A 19,411-nucleotide genomic window follows, 5' to 3' on the forward strand; every position below is an offset into this window, starting at 1 on the left:
TAATTAAAAATAAATTTTTAAAATGACCACAAATAGATACTTAATAATAAAATTCGATGAATTTTATATAACCATTTAGCGGACAATTTTGTAATTTTGATGCACATAATTTAACGTTTGTAAAAAAGAAATATTTTTAATGAAAGTAGTTATTTAGTGTTTTCATAAGATGATATTCATAAGGTGATATTCATAAGATTTTAATTTTTATTAACTTTTATTAAATTCTTTTATTAATTTTATATTAAATAATATACAAAAAAATTAATAAAAAACGTAAAATAATACAAGAAATTACCTGGAATACTAGCCCCAATATAAACATTATGGTTATAGATATTATTAAAGTATTTCTGTAAATAGATTTTTGAAGTGGCCATAAGCCAGTACATAGTAACAAAATTCGATTAATTCTATAGTATTCATTTACTGAACAATTTTGCCATCTCGATGTAAATGTTACAAAGCGTTTGTGTTGTGTTTCTTTCTGCAAGCTGCTTTGTAGGTTCGACATATTTTGATTGCAGTTCTAATTCGTTACTTATAAGTATTTAAATAAATATTAAACTAATGCAAAAAATTAGAGCTATAATTTATTGCAATCATGCAAATTATAATTTTGATGCGTTCGTATCTATAACCTCCAGGCGAACATTATTGTGTGATTATCTTTTTTTTCCTACGTTAATTTTCCTGCGTTTTCTCTTTTCGATCGGCGCAAGCGCAATTGAGAAGTCGCTTTCCGACGTCTCTTCATTTCTATTCGAGACGCGAAATGTTACAGTGTTTTCTTTGTAGAGCGTATGGAAGTAATGTATGCTAATATTAATTAAGACTAATTAGAAAGATTGTTATACAATAATTATTAAAAAATATAATCTAAAAATTATATTCAGTATAGTAAAAATTTATTATGGATTACATCAAAACTCTAATTTAGTAAGCTGTCTTAACTATGATGCAATGCATTGTATTATGATATAAGTAGCCTTAAAATTCTTTATCCTCTTTTAAAATTGGTATGTTATTTTTGTTAAAATTTCTTTTTCGCGATGCTATAAATTTTGTTGTATTCACATTTAAGTTAGTACATATATACCTAGGTCTTTATAGTTGCTGAAAACAATACAGCAAAAATTCTAAAATAGTTAAAAATAGTTAATCTATAGCCGATCAAAATGCTAAATTTTGTTTTAGTAAAAACGTTATTCTTGATTTTGAAGTTTTTAGTAGATTTTAGAAAAAAGATAGGAATATGTAAGTTATGAGTTTTTATACTTTTTAAATTATAAAATTAGATTATGTTTTTTATCAATATTAATAAAGTAAAATGTTCAATTTCTGAAAAATAAAACAGTGCCACTTTATTTCTCGGAAATTAAAAAAACTTATGTTGATGACTTTTCTATAATAATAATTATTGTTATTTCAGAAATATCTAAAAAAACATACACGATGAATAAAGAAAACATAACTTATTTCTTTCAAAATTATTTTGTAAGTAAATTTTACTTATTAAATCAGAAATTATGGTTTTCAAAAATAAAAGGGACAATGAGTTCAAATTAAAGATGAAATCAACGAGAAGAATATAATGTTGAAATTACATGAAAAGAATCTCATTTAAGAATATTTATATCATTTAGATATATATATTCTGTTTTCAATTTAATAGTTAAATCCTCTTATCTAAAGATTAAATAATATAAGAATCTAAAAAAACGTAGATTTTGAAGTTTAAGAATCATAATAATGATGATATTATTGTATAATAATGGTTCGCTCTTTTTCATTTTTTGACGCAAGTTTTTGCGTTTATGTTGTGCCGTCAGAATCATTTTCTTGTAAAAATAAAAAACTTTTTCTTATGTCACTCTGAATATAATGGAAAACGAGACGGTAATAGTATTCTAATTGAAACAGTAGAACAAAAATTAAAAAGTTAAGTAATATTTAATAATAGAACATATTCCTACATTTATTTTATATGCAACAATACATTTTATACTAATTGCATCTGTAGCATTATATTTTTATTTGAAGCGTATACTACAAGAATGCTGTAACTACTTGCATCGGAGGTTCAAGCTTCGATTTCTATCTTATGTCGATAATCAGAAGAGGGAAAGAATCATCGCAAAGTATGAAATTGACATACTTGTAAGCTAAAATATGAATTCTATTAAAATAAATTTGAAGTAAAAATATTTGATAAGAATTATTAGTATCAAAATTTTACTGTGGCAAATCCTTCGAACGACGGAATAAACAAACCACCAATAACGATGGTGCAATGTCGCATGCCCCTTTGCATTACAAGCAGCAATAACTTCTGCGCTCGCAATGGAGCTGTATACCATTGCACATTATATCTAAAAAATCTTGCTATTATAAAATCATAATTAAAACTGATAAAGTGTGTGTTGGAAATTTATATTTAACAAATTAATTACACATAATTTTAACCCGCTTGTTTTATTAGCACTTAATGATCTCAAATAGAAATAAAACATACATATAATAAACAAGAAAAATATTTTAATTTCTAACTTTACAAATTATGTGCATGTAATTAAGGTTTAATAATATGTATGTTACTTACGTTTTGTAAAAAATATCGCTGCTATGATCGATTATTTTCTGTCCTAAATAGTTACCAAATAACATGTATCCAAAATGGCCAATAATGAATATAAAACTAACAATCATCTCATAATAGTCTTTAGAGTCTATTAATCGAGAAAACTGCAGCATATAAATTATTAGTTTGTTTCCGTAGAACAAAATAATAAAATTAATTTATATTTATAGGTACAATGCTAATAAACTGTATCAATTACTGATTGGTTAATAGCTATTGGTAAAATCAATGCGCGCGCGCGCAATATTAATAAGTAAAAATAAAATAATTACTCACGCGGTAAAGGTTAATGCTCAGCGACAGTACCCCTAAGGGTAATAGTAATGAATATGTTCGTTTAATATTTATCTTCAATAAGTCCATAAATCTTAAATAACAATAAATCTTAAATATGCGTATAGAAAGAGTATATAGGTTACATAAATGATTATAAATGATAACTATTAATTATTATATTGATATGTTTTATATGTGATAATTTACAATATTCTTATGTTATATAAATTTGTTGGAAAGTGAAAATCCCACTGTCTAATATAAAAAATTTCACATATTAATAACATTTACGAACTCGGTTGCTCTTCTATACATATTAAATCCATTGATTATTTCTTGATATATCATTGAATTTCTTTTGGTCGGTGCAATACTTTGTATAATATCTGGGTGTAATGCTTGTTCTATGCGGTAGCTAAAATTATTAATTTAATTATTATAACATCTTTATAAAATGCTTAAAATCAATTGATTTATTTTTTTAAAACTTTTTGAATTTTACCTAGCTATTTCAAACAATCCACAAACATGTTGTGTATATAACATATTAATCGTTTCAGCAGCTAGTACTGTGGTTAGACCACATATAACAACAACACATAATTGCAACAAAATTGGAAAAAAATATTTCTGTTGATCTATGAAACATTCAATTAGGATTGGAAATTGTCGTAAATGAGATTCATTTTTACTGGACATGATGTCTATTAGAATATTTGATAGAAACTGTACCAGAATGAAGCAAGAAATACATGTATACATAAACACTGTAATCAAATGATTACAAATTCGAATCTAATCAAATCAAAGTAATCGAAGCTAGATTACAAAAGATTTATACAAGATATTGCTTACATGTTAGAACTAATGTAATAAATCTTCCGAAAGCTGAATATTCTTTTATTATTTCAATTTCTTGTATGTTGTTTAATTCATTCCAATCACAACACACTCGTTCCATAAGATCTCGCATCTGTGTTCATAAGGTAATCGTTATTTAGTTTCTTTCCGAACATATTCTAAATAATATTTAATAATAAAAATCACACTTATTTTTCTCATAAGATTTACTTAAAAGTATTCGCATTTGATATTGTATGTTCTTACTTGTTTCATATTTAAACAGAGTGCATTATATTTTAATGTATAGCCTAGCCATGGAATGGTGTAGGTGAGGATATGTAGTAAAATATCTGTACTGTACTCTGTTGTGACAAAAGTCATTAGCTAAAAATGATATTTTCTATTCAAATTATTTTTTACTTTCATGATATCAATTATTAATATTTTTTACCAAAATAGATTTGAAAAGATTATTTAAAATATATATAAATGTAAATAAAAAAGTTTTAATCAAATATTAACAAGTTTATTGCAATTTATAATTTATTATGTTTTGTTACAATTCAAAATTTATAACAAAAAATATTTTTTAATAAAAATAATTACGCATTAATGTTTTTTAACTTTATATATAAGATTTTTATTTTTATTAAGTAAAGTTTGTTTTATTAATTTTTATATTAAATATTGTACAAAGAAAATTAATAAAATGTAAAATAAAAAAAGAAATTAGCATACCTGGGCTATTACGCCAGATGTAAGCATTATGGTCATAAATGGTATTATGATATATTTGGAACTAGACTTTTGATACGGCCATAAGCCAACACATAGTAACAGAATTCGGTTCATCGTATAGTATCTATTCATCGAGCAATTTTGCCATTTTGGTATGAATGTTATAACGCGTTTGTGTCGAATTTCTTTCCACGAGTTACCACTCAAATTTAGTACGCGCATGTTTGATTATAGATTATAATACTATTTCTGCGTATGTAAAATAATGTGCTATTTTTTTTATAAAATTACAATAGTTTACTATAGCCATGCGAATGATAGTTTTTACATATATTTAGCTACTGTCCGTATCAATAAGTCATAGGTAAACGGTATTATTTGCGTAATAAAACAATTTTTTTTGTGTATGTGTTTCATATTTCTCTTTTACATTCGATCGGCGCAAGCGCAATTGCAACGTCGCTTTTGCACGTTTCCGACGCTTCTTCATTTCTGTTCGAGACGCGGGACATAACAGTACTTTCTTTGCTACGTGCCTACAGAAATAATATGTGCTATATAATAACATCATTCGAGACTAACTAAAAACATGGTTATGCAAATATTGTTGGAAATTGTGATCTGTAATAAAATTTATTTGGCGAAGATTACATCATAAATACTGTAAATGTCATTTTGTATTACATTAAAACTCTAAGTTAGTGAGCTGTCATAATTACAATTTATTAGTTGCATTATAACGTAATTACATTTAAAATTGTATTACACAAAGAATCTATGTTTATATATAGCTTTGTTCCTCTATTAAATTAATTTATTAAGATTAAATTGTGCCGGAACATAAATATTCTTTTTACTAATCTAATTATCAGAAATGATAATAATATTATCATATAATAATAGATTGTTTTAATAAAAAAAGTGATAACATATATTTCTATTACTTAAGAAATACGACTCGATTGTTGCATATCTTCTTGACTAATGTCGCACTAATCCTTATTTCATTTTTTACATTGTGCATGATTCTATAAAAAAATGTATATATCGTATATTCCGTAAAATTTCACATTTATTTTTAATAAACTAAACGATAACAAATATAATTTTATAAATAGCTTTTATATTTTATTATATTAGCATTTACAACAAGATATATTAAAATTATTGCATTGTGACGATCTATATATGCGTGTTCAACTATAATGATAAATTTTATATTATAAACTTATTGGATAGAATAAATTACCATAAAATATGAAAGTGACATGCTTGTAAGCTGAAATAAAAAATTTCTTGACAAACAGGCAAAAATATTCAATAATAGATTATTATTAATGCTTCAATTTTACCGTGGCAAATCCTTCTAAAGATGGAATAAATAAGCCGCCAATCGTAATCGTGCAATATCGCATGCTTCTCTGCATTACAAGCAGCAATAACTTTTGAGCTTTTAATGGAGCCATGTACCATTGTACGTTGTATCTATGCAATGTATTAAAGGAAGATTATAATTGAAAGTTTCAATGTTGACACAAATTTTTTATTCTTTAGCATTATAATAACTATCTAATTAGCTCTCACGTTTTGTGAAAAATATCGCCGCTATGATCGATCACCTTCTGTCCCAAATAGTTACAGAAAAACAGATACCCAAATTGACCCATTACAAACAAAAGAGTTGTTACTGTCTCCTGATGTTCTTTAGTTGTTATCTGTCGAGAAAGCTACGATCACACAGCAAATGATCAGTTTGCTTTGTAAGGAATGCAGATTTTGCATCTAGAGATGCGATATTATATGCAGGTATCGCGTTTACAATATTTAATTAAAATATGTTAATTCAGCGTCACTATTATTAGTATCAATAAAAATATATATCAATAGTTACTTACGCGATAGAGATTGATGCTTAGCGATAGTACCGTCAATGGTAGTGCAGTGAAAAACACCCACTTAAAATTTTCTTTCGACATTTCAATAAACCTTAAACATTAATTACGTGCGTAGGATACATGTACAAATAATTATTGTCAATAATTACGTATAATTATTGGCAATAGTCATTTGCGATTTATATAATTCCTTGCACATGAAATTTTATATTTTATATCGATGCAAAATTATTAGAGAAATTAATAGTTTGAACAAAAATCATGCTACAGAATAAAAGAAATTTTCTTGTTTAAATTAATAAGAATTACGGATTACTCGATTGCTTTTCTGTGTATATCGACTGCGCTGATTATTCCCTGATATATTATCGAGTTTTTTTCAGCAACAGATATGACATCTTGTACCATACCTCTATGCAATGTTTGTTCTATGCGACAACTAAAAAGTAATTTGTATGTTTAATGTTGTCAAAATTATAATAATTCACTCGCTTCTTAAAACATTATTTACTTGGCTACTTCGAATAATCCGCAAGCATGTTGCGTATATAACATAAAAAGTGTCTCGACGGCTATCAGCACAGTTAGACTGCATAAAACGACAAAGAACAGATACAATAAAAGCGGAGTGAAATACTTTTGCTGATCTACAAAACATTCGATCTCGGCCGGAAATTGTCGCAGACGAGATTCGTTCACAGCCTTTGTGATGTCCAGAACAAAATTTGACAGAAGCTGTATCAAAATGAAGCTAAATGTACTCAAATAGATGGATACTGCAACAGTTAAATCAATTCTGAATTGCTATTAAATCCAGCAAGTTGAAAAATTATTCAATATATTGCTTACATGTCGTAACCAATGTGATGAGTCTTCCAATAGCTGAATATTTTTTTATTATCTCAAGTTCACGCGCGTTGTTTATTTCATTCCAGTCGATATGCACTCGTTCTATAAGGCTTTGCATCTACATTCATAATAATTATTTTACGTTTTTTAATATTCTAAATAAATTTAATATTGAATGTATTTACCTTTTTCGTATTTAAGCAAAGAATATTATATCTCAATAGATAAGTTAGCCATGGCATACTATATGCGAGGATCTTCAGAAGAAGATCCATACTGTATTCTCTTGTGACGAAGGTTGTAAACTGAAAGTAATATTTTCTTCCAAGTTATTTTGACTTTTCATTAATTTTGTCAATATTAAGCGGTCATTATCTACGGTAAAATTTCAAAAAATTTTTCATTTTTTTTCAATTTTTCGAAAGTACATGTATTCAAGAATTTACTGTATAATTTTGATGAAGAAATTCGAATTATTTCGATGTGTTACAGCTAATTTGTAATAGCGCTCGAAACGCTCACTCTGCTCAAATTGCACACCAACGGCTCTAAGTCATTCTACACTCTCTGCGCGACAAAAAATTTAATAACTATAAATACCTAATCGATTTTAATTTTTGGGAGCTTATTCTACACATCTATAGCTATTGTCTTTACCAAAATTATGTCAAAATATTGATTCTATTATATTTTTTACATAACAAAAAGAAATATGTTTCTTCTCACTTTTTTCGGAACAATACTACTTTTTATTTTTTAATAAAAATTATTAATTATGGTAGGAACGATAGCAACACTCATACAAATTAATAATTTATTGAGAAATCAATCCCGTAGTGGATACATTTGGTTTTTAAGACACCATATAAAAACATTGAAAAACAATAAATAACAATACTTTAAAATTATTTAATATTATTTAGATTGTAGTTTAATAAATACAAAAAAGAGAATTATTTAAATATATATACATAGTATATTCACTAAGAAACAATTTCTAAAAAAAACCTCAATTTTTGAATCATTACAGTAGAATGACCTCTTAATATAATTTTGGCTAGTAACTTTGCAATGGTTTTGTAGAAGTTAATCAATATACAATAATTATGTTCAAGATATATAATAATTTTAAGCGTCACTGAATTCGTTAAAACTTTATGTTATTTTAATTTTTTTACAGCTAATTTATTAAAATTAATACATTTATAAAAATTAATTTTTTTAACTTTTATATCAAACAACAATATTTTGAAGATAATTTTGATTAATTGCAAAAGTAAGATTTATAAACTGTTATACCTGAAATACTACTCCTGATATAAGTATTATGGTCATCATCGTTATTAGAACACATCTGAAACCAAAACTTTGATATGGCCATAGGCCAATACATAACAATAAATTTCGATTAATAGTGTAATAAGTATCTGCTGTGTTACTATCAGTCATCTCGGTGCAAGTGCCGTGACGCGATATGTGTAAAATTTTTTTCTTCTTTTATCTGCTAACATGTTCTATTATAATTTCATAATTTTTGTACATTTTTTCGCTTACAAATATCATACAGATATTACACTAATGTCGAAATTACGAAATTTTGCGGATATTAAAATTGTGTTGAATAACTAAGTTCAAATTGCAATTTTAACTTATACCTGACTAAAATGTCTATTATTAAAAACAAATACATTATTACTTGCAAAGTATGTATGTGTCGTGTAATTGGTTATTCGTTTTCTATTATCGTCATCTCTTATATTCGATCGACGCAAGCGCAATTGTAATGTCGTTTTCACATATTTTCAATGTCCCTTCAGTCTTATATGAGATGTAAAACGATGCGGACTTTCTTTCGATGTGTATATAACAATATCAATATGTAGACATATAAGATTAAAGGTTATTATTAAAATTACTATTTTATTTTATTATATTATACATAAACTTTTGATATATTTGATAATGCTTACCGAAGTAAAAAATTCAAGTGATTCAAGTGATGCCAATTCGGCAAATACACTATATAGTGTAAATTTACAACTTTTCAGGCTTCTTTGTATTATAATTTGTATTATAATACTATTGTATTATAAATTGTAGCAGTTTTTGTAATGGAATAGGGACGGAATACCAAGGTAACTTACATCTAATAATGATATTATGATCATTAGCTTTTGGCCTGTTCTTTTTTGTTGCACTGCTACATTGATGTAATAAGTTAGAGTAAAACATTTATACAATGTATCTCACTCTAACTTATTGCAGATATTGAGAATAGGCCTTTTTGTCATCAAAATAAGCGTGATTATTTACGCGTTTCTTTCTCATCATTGAGTAATGACGTCACTATATGAGTATAAAATACTCACATTATTGATTGTGAGTGATTTAGTATCATTTTAATATAAATGCAAAGCCAATTAATGTTAGCGCAATACTTACGCGAAACATGTTGAGACTTAGAGAAAGTACATCCAATATAAGTAACAAGAAATAAGACATTTCAAAGCAGAAATGAAAAGAATCAAAAAACATTCCACAAAAATAATATTTTAATATTAATAAAAGTACCAATTGAATAAATAATCATCCTCCGTATGACAAACACAAATAATTTTTTATTTAATTAAAATTGAATAGAAGAAAAATTTGGCATTAGAAGCAAGGTTTATTATTATCATGGAACATAATTTTAATATAATTTTTATTAAGGTATGTAGCATATATTGTTATTCAGCTTTGTGTGTCATTATTAGCTTATTAATTTTTTTACAGATTATAAATTGTTAAATAATCAAATTTTTAAGTTAATAATATTTGTACACACAGGTATTTTTTATCTCTAGAACAAAACAATAAATTTATAATTTTTTATCTTTTTCATACCATAAAAAATAAACAGCAATATTTTAATCCAATACATTTGTTATAAATTAAAAAAAATATTACACAATTAATGCCATAGCATTTGTTAAACAGAATTTGTAAATTAACAACAAGTTTTATACATTTTTAAATTAAGACATTTAATCAAATGTTTATTAAAAATATATTTTTTAAATTATAACATATTAAAATTTGTGTAATGTTATATTTCCCCCAAAAATTATAAAATTGGTGTCTTTGTAATTGAAATCACATACGCACATTACATGGAACATAAGAGTGTAAAAAAAGAAAGCAATAAACTCAAGGCCTAAAACAAAAAAAAAAAATTATTTATGGAGTTAATTGATATAATGATTATTATGTTTATATAATATTTTTCTTAATTTCTTACCGTAGCCAGACCTTCCAAACAGGGACTGAACAAACCAGCAGCATCAACTTTGTAACTCTTTGTACCTTTTCTAATTAGAAAGAATATCAATTTCTGTATTTTTAATGGAGCATTATACCATTTCGTATTACAGCTATATTACAAAAATTAATTAATAGTAAACTATAAATATATCTTCATTTTAATTATATGCGGATCTTCTGATCAGTTCAATTCAATTTATGATACATAAAATATATGTATTATTATGTTATATAAATATACTACATACATCATGTGATAGACATGTTCGTCACAATTTATAAATTCTTGTCCAACAAAGTTACCTATAATTAAAAATAGAAAAACGAAAATTATGTAACAGACTAATTTAATAGTTTCCATTTTTTCCTGTTGCATTGTGAGTATGCGAAATAGCTGTAAGTAAAATCGATGATTCTAACAATTAAAATTAATCTTATAAATAGCAAAATTTCATATGTAAACAGTATATTACACGAAAAAAACTTATAGTTGCTGTACATAGACCGGCTGTAATCATAAACAAATATGATAGTCCAAAGCTAGCCTTTAATAAATCTGAAAACCTAACAAAAAATTTCTTTATCATTAAATTGCTTAAAATTATAATATATCTTTATTCTATTTCGGGGCTGTTATAAATAATCTATTCATATAAAAGATATTTTTAAAATTAGCAGAATACTGACTCAAGCGCTCTTCTATGGGTATCCACTGCAGCGATTATTTTATCATGGAATATAATATAGCTTTTCGCTGTGGATAGTTGTGAAATGTCTACACTTAGCATATGTTTCATGCGGTAACTGTAAAATTCTGTATGTCATAAAAAATATATAACATATGGCATAGCATTAATTTAAAACCATAATAAAATTACAACATATAATTCTTGCATTATTTTAACAAGTACTAATCTCACATATAAATACACACACACATTTTTAATATATTATGTTCTTATATTATGTGCGTAATAGCGCGGAACTCATACATTTTTTTATATATACAAAATTAATAAATACATATTCGAATCCTTATATTATTATTTTCTACTTCCTAATTTTCAAGTTTTTTAATGCTCTATTGTCTTATCAATTCATATTTGTGTCATTACATACGTAAAGTAAGAAAAAAAAATATAAAAATAGAAATGGTAATTAATGGAGAAGAGAATAAATGGTACCAAAATCCAAGTGAAATACATAAAGTCTAATAAATTCTATAAATAGTATAAATTAAAAGGTTAATTTATCATTTGGCTAAAATAACTGATTGCTAGAAAACAATTTTCTAAGCATAAAAAATATACCAATAAATTTTGAAAGAGATAAAAGAAATAAAAAAGAAACAATAATAAAAACAATAATAAAAAGATATGTTAACAGAAATCTTTTTTATTTACGATGTACCTGGTAATTTTAAACATTCCGAAAGCGTGTAACGCATTTACCAATGAAAATGTTTCAGCAGCTATTCCAGTAATTCCACTAATAAGCACTCCCACAGCATCATGTATTATTACAAAATAAAAATATTTTTGTTGCTTAACAAAATAATGTGCCTGATAAAGAAGTAAACGCGGGCGAGACTCATTTAAAGGCTTCACGATGTCAAGTATATTCGGTATGTATTGTATTATAGTAAAACCGAAACATCCAAAACAGACGCATACTAAAATTTTTAAAATTTTATAAATTCATATAGTCAAAGAAAATAATAGTTGATTGACGTTCAAATTATATATGAGAAGATAAAAAACAAAAACTTTAATAAAGAATGCGTAGTTGCATTAACTTTGAAAATCAAGTAAACCTTAGAAAAATAAAAATCTTTCACATATTGATTTCTAAAAAGCATTACATTAATTTAATTATATCAAAATTTAAGAAATTTACAAAAGACGGAAAAATTGACTATGTTATAATATTTTAAACCTGCGTTCCGTATAACACTTGAAAAGTTTATAATTTTTGTATAATTAGATACTAAATTAAATTCGCACAAAGTAATTAAAAATTTAATTAGTGCATACTTCCTATAGCTATCGTAAATTGTCTTCCAATGGTAGCGTATTTGTGCATTATGGCAGTCTCTTGATCATTTACAATAATACTCCAGTTACTTTGAACATGGTTCCGTAATTGTTTTATCTATTACACAATTTAAGTAGAGACAGAATAAACATACTTATACGTTATACACATATATGAATTTGTTTATATTATTGTTTTTATATACTAATACACACGCGATATTTTCTGCAGTTTTAATTTGTAGAAATAAGTTTAGATTAAAATATTGATACACTTACATTTCCCATAACAGCAGAAAAAGTAATATATTTAATGAACCACATTAAAACGAGGAATATAACAGCTAATACTTCCAGAAGAAGATCAAAAGTGCATTCCGGAAGAAATAATTTCATAAACTGTAAGCAATACTTATTGATATATAAATATTTTAACTATAGAATAACAAATTGATTTTGTATATCTGAAAAAAAATTATTTTAAAAAACCCATGTACACACAAAATACGTTAAATTTAAACTATTTAAATTATATATTAAGTATTTGTATTATGTGTTACATATTTATTTTATGTTATTCAAAATGTATTATTAAACTTTAAATTGTGTTAGTAAGGATCTCAGATATTGCAAATTCTTGTATATGGAAATGCAGAAAGTAAAAATGATTCTATCTTTAGGTTGGTTTAGCATAATGAATCTGATTAAATATGCATTTTCAATTATGAAGGAAAAATATATGCGTCCTAATATAGTTATGCTATGAGATTTGAGTGATTTAAAAATCACTTTACAATTATGTTAACATTTTGGATTGTTTATTAGATAAGAATGTGTAACAACATTTAGAGTATATCAAATCGTGTACGCTTGCGATGCGTGCATATGTTTTTTAAAATAATTTTTTTTTTAAATGGACAAATAATTCTTATGTAACAAACTATGTTAATTACGCGCGCGAAAACGCCAAGCACGATTTGTAATAATATGTAATTTAATAAGATACCTGTACTCAATATGGCCCACTATGCTTTGGGTATTTTTCTAATTTTGTGATGTACGAAATTGAAAAATAAGGGTCAGATTAAAAATAAGTATTTCTGAAATCAAAAAATATATAAAATATTTTCAATTATTTATACAGTAAAGATTTAAAAAGAAGGCATTTGGACTGTGTTGATTATATTTGTACTCAATATGGTCTTGTTATATATTTTCCTCTTTTTCACAAGTATTTTTGAAAAAATGCGACATAAAAAATCAACATGTTTAATTAAGCACTTATTAATATACTTATAAAAAAAATTACACGTACAACTATAAAATATAAAACTGTGTTTATTTACTACGAGTCGTAGTAACTTTTACCTGTCAAAAAGCTCCTCCAACTGACTGGAAAGTAGACAAAAAATACTAATCAAAAGTTTAACACTAAATAAAGAAACAGAATCTTAACTTTTATATAATAATAAGATATATTGCGTTTTCAATAATGTTCCTGGCCATAATAGTTTCACCATGCAAAGAGTTTTCTTTTTTTAATTATAAATAAGATGTTTCAATAAAAATATAAAATAAATATAGTTTTAAAGAGCACAAATAACGAGTTACAATAATATGAATTGCGGATATTTATAATTGTTACATGACAATTATACATATAAAGTAAAAACCTACCTCTGAAATTTTAGGTATAGCACAATTTGAATAAAGTGTGATTATAAGTTATAAAAAGCAGTTAACTGGCATAAATACATCATATGGACTTCCTGAACGATATATTAGCTATCCGTGAAATTCGTTCAAATTATTTGAAAATGGGGCACGGGGAGTGAGCCAAATTGAGTACATGATCATACTGGTATTTTGTGTATATAATACACAAATACACAATTGTGTATATTATACATTATTATGTGTAAATATAAATATTTATATGTAAAAGCCATAAAAAATTGTACACTAGTTTTTTATTAAATAAAAAAAATAAATGTAATATATAGCAAGCATCAACTTGTATGAAACTTAAGTGAATTTAAACAAAATATCCGAAGTTTAATGTAATAAATCAGCAGAGGAGAGAAGGCGAGGTAATCAACTACATAGATGTGGGATTATGAAATTCCTGATATCTCATATATATTGTGTTGATTTCTGGGAATAACCAAATTACTTTTTTACATAATTCTTAAACTGTTTAGGCGTTATAACATGGCCACTAGTCATTAATTTTGTTGTTATGAAAACTGCATTTCAATATTGCAAGTAACCAAAAGTTTTATAAGTGTCCAAATCTCATTTTGAAAAATATGTCGAGTATTAATTTTTTAATTTTAACTTGAAAAGCTTAAATGTGGATCTCAAATAAAACATAATTGAATTTAATGTTTGACGTAATGTGTGCATACATTTAACGTATAAAGTAGTTATACTGCCTGCATTTAGGATTATGGACCATTGCGAGTGTCACAAATTTGAGTCTCTTCGCACGTAATACTTTTTACAACATTTTTACAATATTTAGCTAATATTGTTTGTTACAATACTGTTATAGGACTTCTACAATACGCAAAGTCAAAAAAGCTAAAGATTTTCAAAAATATATTTTTTATTCTTTTATGTAATACTATTATATACAAGATATTGATACTGATGTGCAAAATCTATTAAAGAGCGTTAATTTATTGTTTTTCAAACATAAAAATAAAAAAATATTTGTTTATAATGTTCCATATCCTTTTACAGTTCTATAACCGCAATCTTTTTTCTCTCTTCAGTAAATTTGTTAATTATGTTATGAATATCTGAAGAACTTCTGTTTATAATATGATTGGAACTCTCTGGGTAACAAACATGTATTAACAAGAATTATGCTACATAAATATTTAGCGAGTTATTTAAATAAAACAAAATGGTGATTGATAATCCCCTCCTCTGTAGAATCATAATAATGAAATGACACAATGTAAAAAAGTAGAAAAAAATTATAATAAAAAAAATATATTATAAATTTTAAGTAAAAATTTATTATTCGTGCAACGTAAAATATATGTAAAATATATATATAAATATATAGGAAATATTATCCAATGCAAATTAAGCCAATGCTTGATACAATAGGTCATGCTATAGCTCAAGCGGCTTGAGCACTTCCCTCGACGCGCTCTCATTCGCAAAATTAAAAAAATTAATATTTCGATTATTATTGCGGTATCCTCAAAACAATGGTGGACTTTTATGTTCACCTTAATTTTTTCGATCTTGTCATGAATTAATGGATAATATTCCCGTTTTACTCTGTATATTTGCTCTTAAAAAGTTTCGTTTAAATATCTAGTGTATTAGACACAGTATAATAAAATAAATAAATAATTAAATAACTATTACAATGCAGATATATACAACGTTATAGAGTTGAACATATATAACAAATAAAATAAAGTATATATGTTATTAATTATATAATAAATACAAAAAACAAATAAATACTTGATTTGTCATAAACGATATGTATATCAATAATGATAGTATGATCTGAATTTGTATGATGTTAGAATTATCATATGACCAAAGTCCGATTGATGACAAAAGGACGTAGTTGAGTCTATAGTACTTCTCCTCAGGAAACTCCATTTCAACTATTAGTCCAAGCGTTACTGAAAACTTTTAATCTATTGAAGTTTATTTTCTTTACGCTGTAATCACTTATATAATTCCTTTCGATATGGTATTATCAAATTATTAATTTTTTAATATTATTACGTATTGTTATGTCAAATGCTATAATGGAGATTCGAATATGTATATATAATATGCTTATATCCGTATACACAAAAAGAATGTGATCTAAAATATAATTTGAAATAAAGAATGTGCGTATATAGTTCTTAAAAGAGCAGCTATACCTTTGGTCTATTATGTTCCATTATAATAATAACTGAATTATAGTAATTTGTAGTAACACATACATAATGTTCTTTTTTTAATATTTCATAAATACTCAGTAAAAACAATATATTGTATCAATAGAATGTGTAGAATCGAGCATGACATATTATGTGTTTCCGAACTTTTTGGATGTGAAATTTTTAGAAGTGCTCAAAACAATACAGCATGATAATTGGAAAAATAAAATTCTTTTAATAATAAATGTAAATAGTAAATAATATAATAATAAATTTTTTTGTGCATATAAAAAACTGAAAAATGTTTTCATAAATTGATTTCTATTACATATTAGAAAAAAAGCTAATAAGGTAATATTAAAATAATATTAATAAAGAAGCAAAAATAATATCGAAAAATAAGAAAACATTTTTATATTAAAATAAGTAGTGCACAATAAAATTACTAATAACAATATATAATAAAATGTTCGAATAACAGCGTAAATACTTTGTAATTAAATATGTAAGTGTAATTTCAAAATTTTAAATACTTACATTCATATAAAGAAATTGTAAGACAGTTGCAAAATAGTAATAAAATAATAACATAGGCACACAAAAAAATATAAGTTGTGTGTCCGGCGAACTAGACCATGATAGCTTTATGTTTTTGGCATCGCTGAATCCAAATCTGAAACTCGTTTTGGCCCAAATTTTTCATATTCAAACATTAATATTCTTATACATAATTTGAATCCTTACATATCCCGATTTATTTTGTGTTTCATTACCTTTAATATTAGCTTTTAAGCGATGAAATTCAATAACTATTGCTTTTGCTAATGCAATTTTAATTTCTTCTGGTGAATAATTAAAAATAAAACAGGAACACCTATAATAAAAGTAAACAATATAGAAATAAATAACTAAAATTGTCCTAAATATATCTTGCAGAGTATTATATAATACCTTATGTTTATTTATGACAATACGAATTGACAATACTCTCTGTCTGCTTCACCGAATGGATAATCTACATTTTTAAGAATTTTGGGTAACTCCTTACTGGATTATGAAAAAATGTAATTTCTACAGTTGTGTAATATTAAAATTTATTCGGTACTTACTTCTTAGACTTATTGTAAATTGTCGTTCAATAGTAGCACATTTGTGCATTATCGTAATCTCTTTTCGTCGTTTACAATAATACTCCAGTTACTTCGGACATAGTTTTGTATTTGTTTCATCTATTAATATACACAATAAATATTGTACGCTTCAATTTATATTAATTTGTGTAATTTGTATTAATTAAATTAATTTTAGATTAAAGCATTGCTGAACTTGCATTTCTCATAATAGCACAAAAACTAATATATTCGATAAACCACGTTAAAATGAAGAAATTAACAGCTAATACTTCCAATTAAAAATCAAGACTGCATTCGGGAAGGAATAATTTCATAAACTGTAAGCAACACTTATTGATGTACGGATAATATTTTATCCGTATAGAATATATTAGTTTTTGTACCATTCGTATAGAATAATTCGTAAATTATGCGTATTTAAGAGAAAAAAATATTTAAAATTAGCCACCGATAAAATATGAGTTTAAAGTTCAAACTGTTTAAAGTTTAAAGTTTGTATACTAAATATACTAATATTTGTATTTTGTATTACATGTTTAATGTACGTTATTCAAATCATCAAGGAAAGAAGGCGGTTATGGACTAGACGTGGAATTTTTGAATTAAAACACAGATTCAATATTACACACGTGCACGGGCAGCGGGCCGCGTCGAGCGTCGCTTCCCCCATTCCATCACCATACGCCGTCTTGCTCGTATACGTTGCAACTTTGTAACATTGTATAAACAAAACTTTTAAAGATATTTATTTGAAAATTTGAAGACAATAAATTCAACTCTTTTTCTAGACTTGGTGCAAGTTTCAACTCTTAATGTTAACAATTAGAACTACAATCAATTTTAATTAAAAAAAAGTTATTTCGATTGTAAATTAAGATAGAATAAATTTTCTTTTTTAAGAATTTGTATAAATCGATTAGTTTTTGCGCCGATTTTTTATAATAAATATTAAAAGAGTTATTCCATTTATTAGCAAGAAAAAAATGTACCTACTTTTTGGAGCCATTTTTCGATAGTTTAAATTATAAAAATTGCTTTATTTCAAATTGATAGTACAACTCTTAAAGAATAAAAATACCTAAGTTGGTTACTGTGTGACTTGCCAAAGCTGAAGAAATTAATTTCTTCGGAGACGAGTTTGTAATAAACAAATAGCTTCTTGCAAAAACTAATGAAGATTTCGGGCTAAAATTTTACACACTTTTTCATCATCGCGAGAGGCATAGCGTATCACATTTTTAAAGCCATATCTTCAAATATTTATGAGTAATAAATAAGTGAACAAAAGACTTGTTTCGACTTGTTTTTAATTTTTTTACAACTAAACGTGTAAACCGATTTTAACTTCGCAGCTCATTTTGTAGTTCTTTTCAAAACTTACATTTTTTATTGGAAACTTATTTTTGTAAAATGTTTACGTTTCGTTGCACATGCAAAAAACCTGTTTTTTCGCACCTTTATGCCTACTTATCGAAACTAGTTGCGAGTCTCAAACACACACATTTTATTTCTAATCACCTTCCGAACATTTTGGTGAAGAGAAAGTGCCATTTACAATTAGTTCAAAGTTTTGGCTTTTTTTCAGCTTTTGGCTAATTTGACTGGACTATTAGTTAAGATATTAATTAGCCGAGCAAGCTTCTTGTCGATACTCTAAAGTCGGTTCTTCTGCGACGACCTCTTTCTCTTCCTCGATCTGTGAGCTGATTTGCCTATTATATGTATAGCCAGAAAATAAATAAGAAACTCGAAGAAAGAAAACGGAAACTAAAAATTATCAGACTGTTGGGTAAAC

General features: G+C 25.7%; 4 protein-coding genes and 1 long non-coding RNA gene across 7 annotated transcripts in view; 1 reads left to right on the forward strand and 4 right to left on the reverse strand.

Annotated features, from left to right (window-relative positions):
- LOC105838260 (mannosyl-oligosaccharide 1,2-alpha-mannosidase IA) overlaps nt 1-19,411 on the reverse strand; it is a 601,715-nt gene that overhangs the window by 35,498 nt on the left and 546,806 nt on the right. The gene's annotated exons all lie outside the window — the stretch shown is intronic.
- On the reverse strand, nt 1,485-5,292 carry LOC118644112. Its single transcript, XM_036282749.1, has 9 exons — nt 4,499-5,292; nt 4,025-4,144; nt 3,773-3,890; nt 3,420-3,684; nt 3,213-3,332; nt 2,918-3,008; nt 2,603-2,745; nt 2,240-2,372; nt 1,485-2,165 (listed from the first exon to the last, which is right to left on the reverse strand). The coding sequence occupies exons 1-9, from the start codon at nt 4,718-4,720 to the stop codon at nt 2,115-2,117; spliced, it is 1,263 nt and encodes a 420-aa protein (XP_036138642.1). The 5' UTR covers nt 4,721-5,292; the 3' UTR covers nt 1,485-2,114.
- LOC118644113 lies at nt 5,363-8,722 on the reverse strand. 2 transcript variants are annotated; one of them, XM_036282751.1, is made up of 9 exons: nt 8,542-8,722; nt 7,428-7,547; nt 7,243-7,360; nt 6,905-7,169; nt 6,710-6,832; nt 6,394-6,484; nt 6,083-6,225; nt 5,851-5,983; nt 5,363-5,526 (listed from the first exon to the last, which is right to left on the reverse strand). In XM_036282751.1, the coding sequence occupies exons 1-9, from the start codon at nt 8,689-8,691 to the stop codon at nt 5,503-5,505; spliced, it is 1,167 nt and encodes a 388-aa protein (XP_036138644.1). In that variant the 5' UTR covers nt 8,692-8,722; the 3' UTR covers nt 5,363-5,502. The 2 variants fall into 2 exon arrangements, with proteins under 2 accessions (XP_036138644.1, XP_036138643.1); XM_036282750.1 differs by having other exon boundaries at nt 5,417-5,777.
- On the reverse strand, nt 8,745-13,002 carry LOC118644353. Its single transcript, XM_036282755.1, has 8 exons — nt 12,858-13,002; nt 12,579-12,696; nt 11,956-12,217; nt 11,233-11,349; nt 11,019-11,109; nt 10,794-10,939; nt 10,523-10,655; nt 8,745-10,438 (listed from the first exon to the last, which is right to left on the reverse strand). The coding sequence occupies exons 1-8, from the start codon at nt 12,972-12,974 to the stop codon at nt 10,391-10,393; spliced, it is 1,032 nt and encodes a 343-aa protein (XP_036138648.1). The 5' UTR covers nt 12,975-13,002; the 3' UTR covers nt 8,745-10,390.
- LOC118644360 lies at nt 12,090-15,601 on the forward strand. The gene is made up of 2 exons (XR_004962179.1): nt 12,090-12,169; nt 12,872-15,601. It is a non-coding gene; the product is annotated as an uncharacterized LOC118644360 (long non-coding RNA).

Source organism: Monomorium pharaonis, chromosome 2, assembly GCF_013373865.1.
Source record: "Monomorium pharaonis isolate MP-MQ-018 chromosome 2, ASM1337386v2, whole genome shotgun sequence".
NCBI classification, from domain to species: domain Eukaryota; kingdom Metazoa; phylum Arthropoda; class Insecta; order Hymenoptera; family Formicidae; genus Monomorium; species Monomorium pharaonis.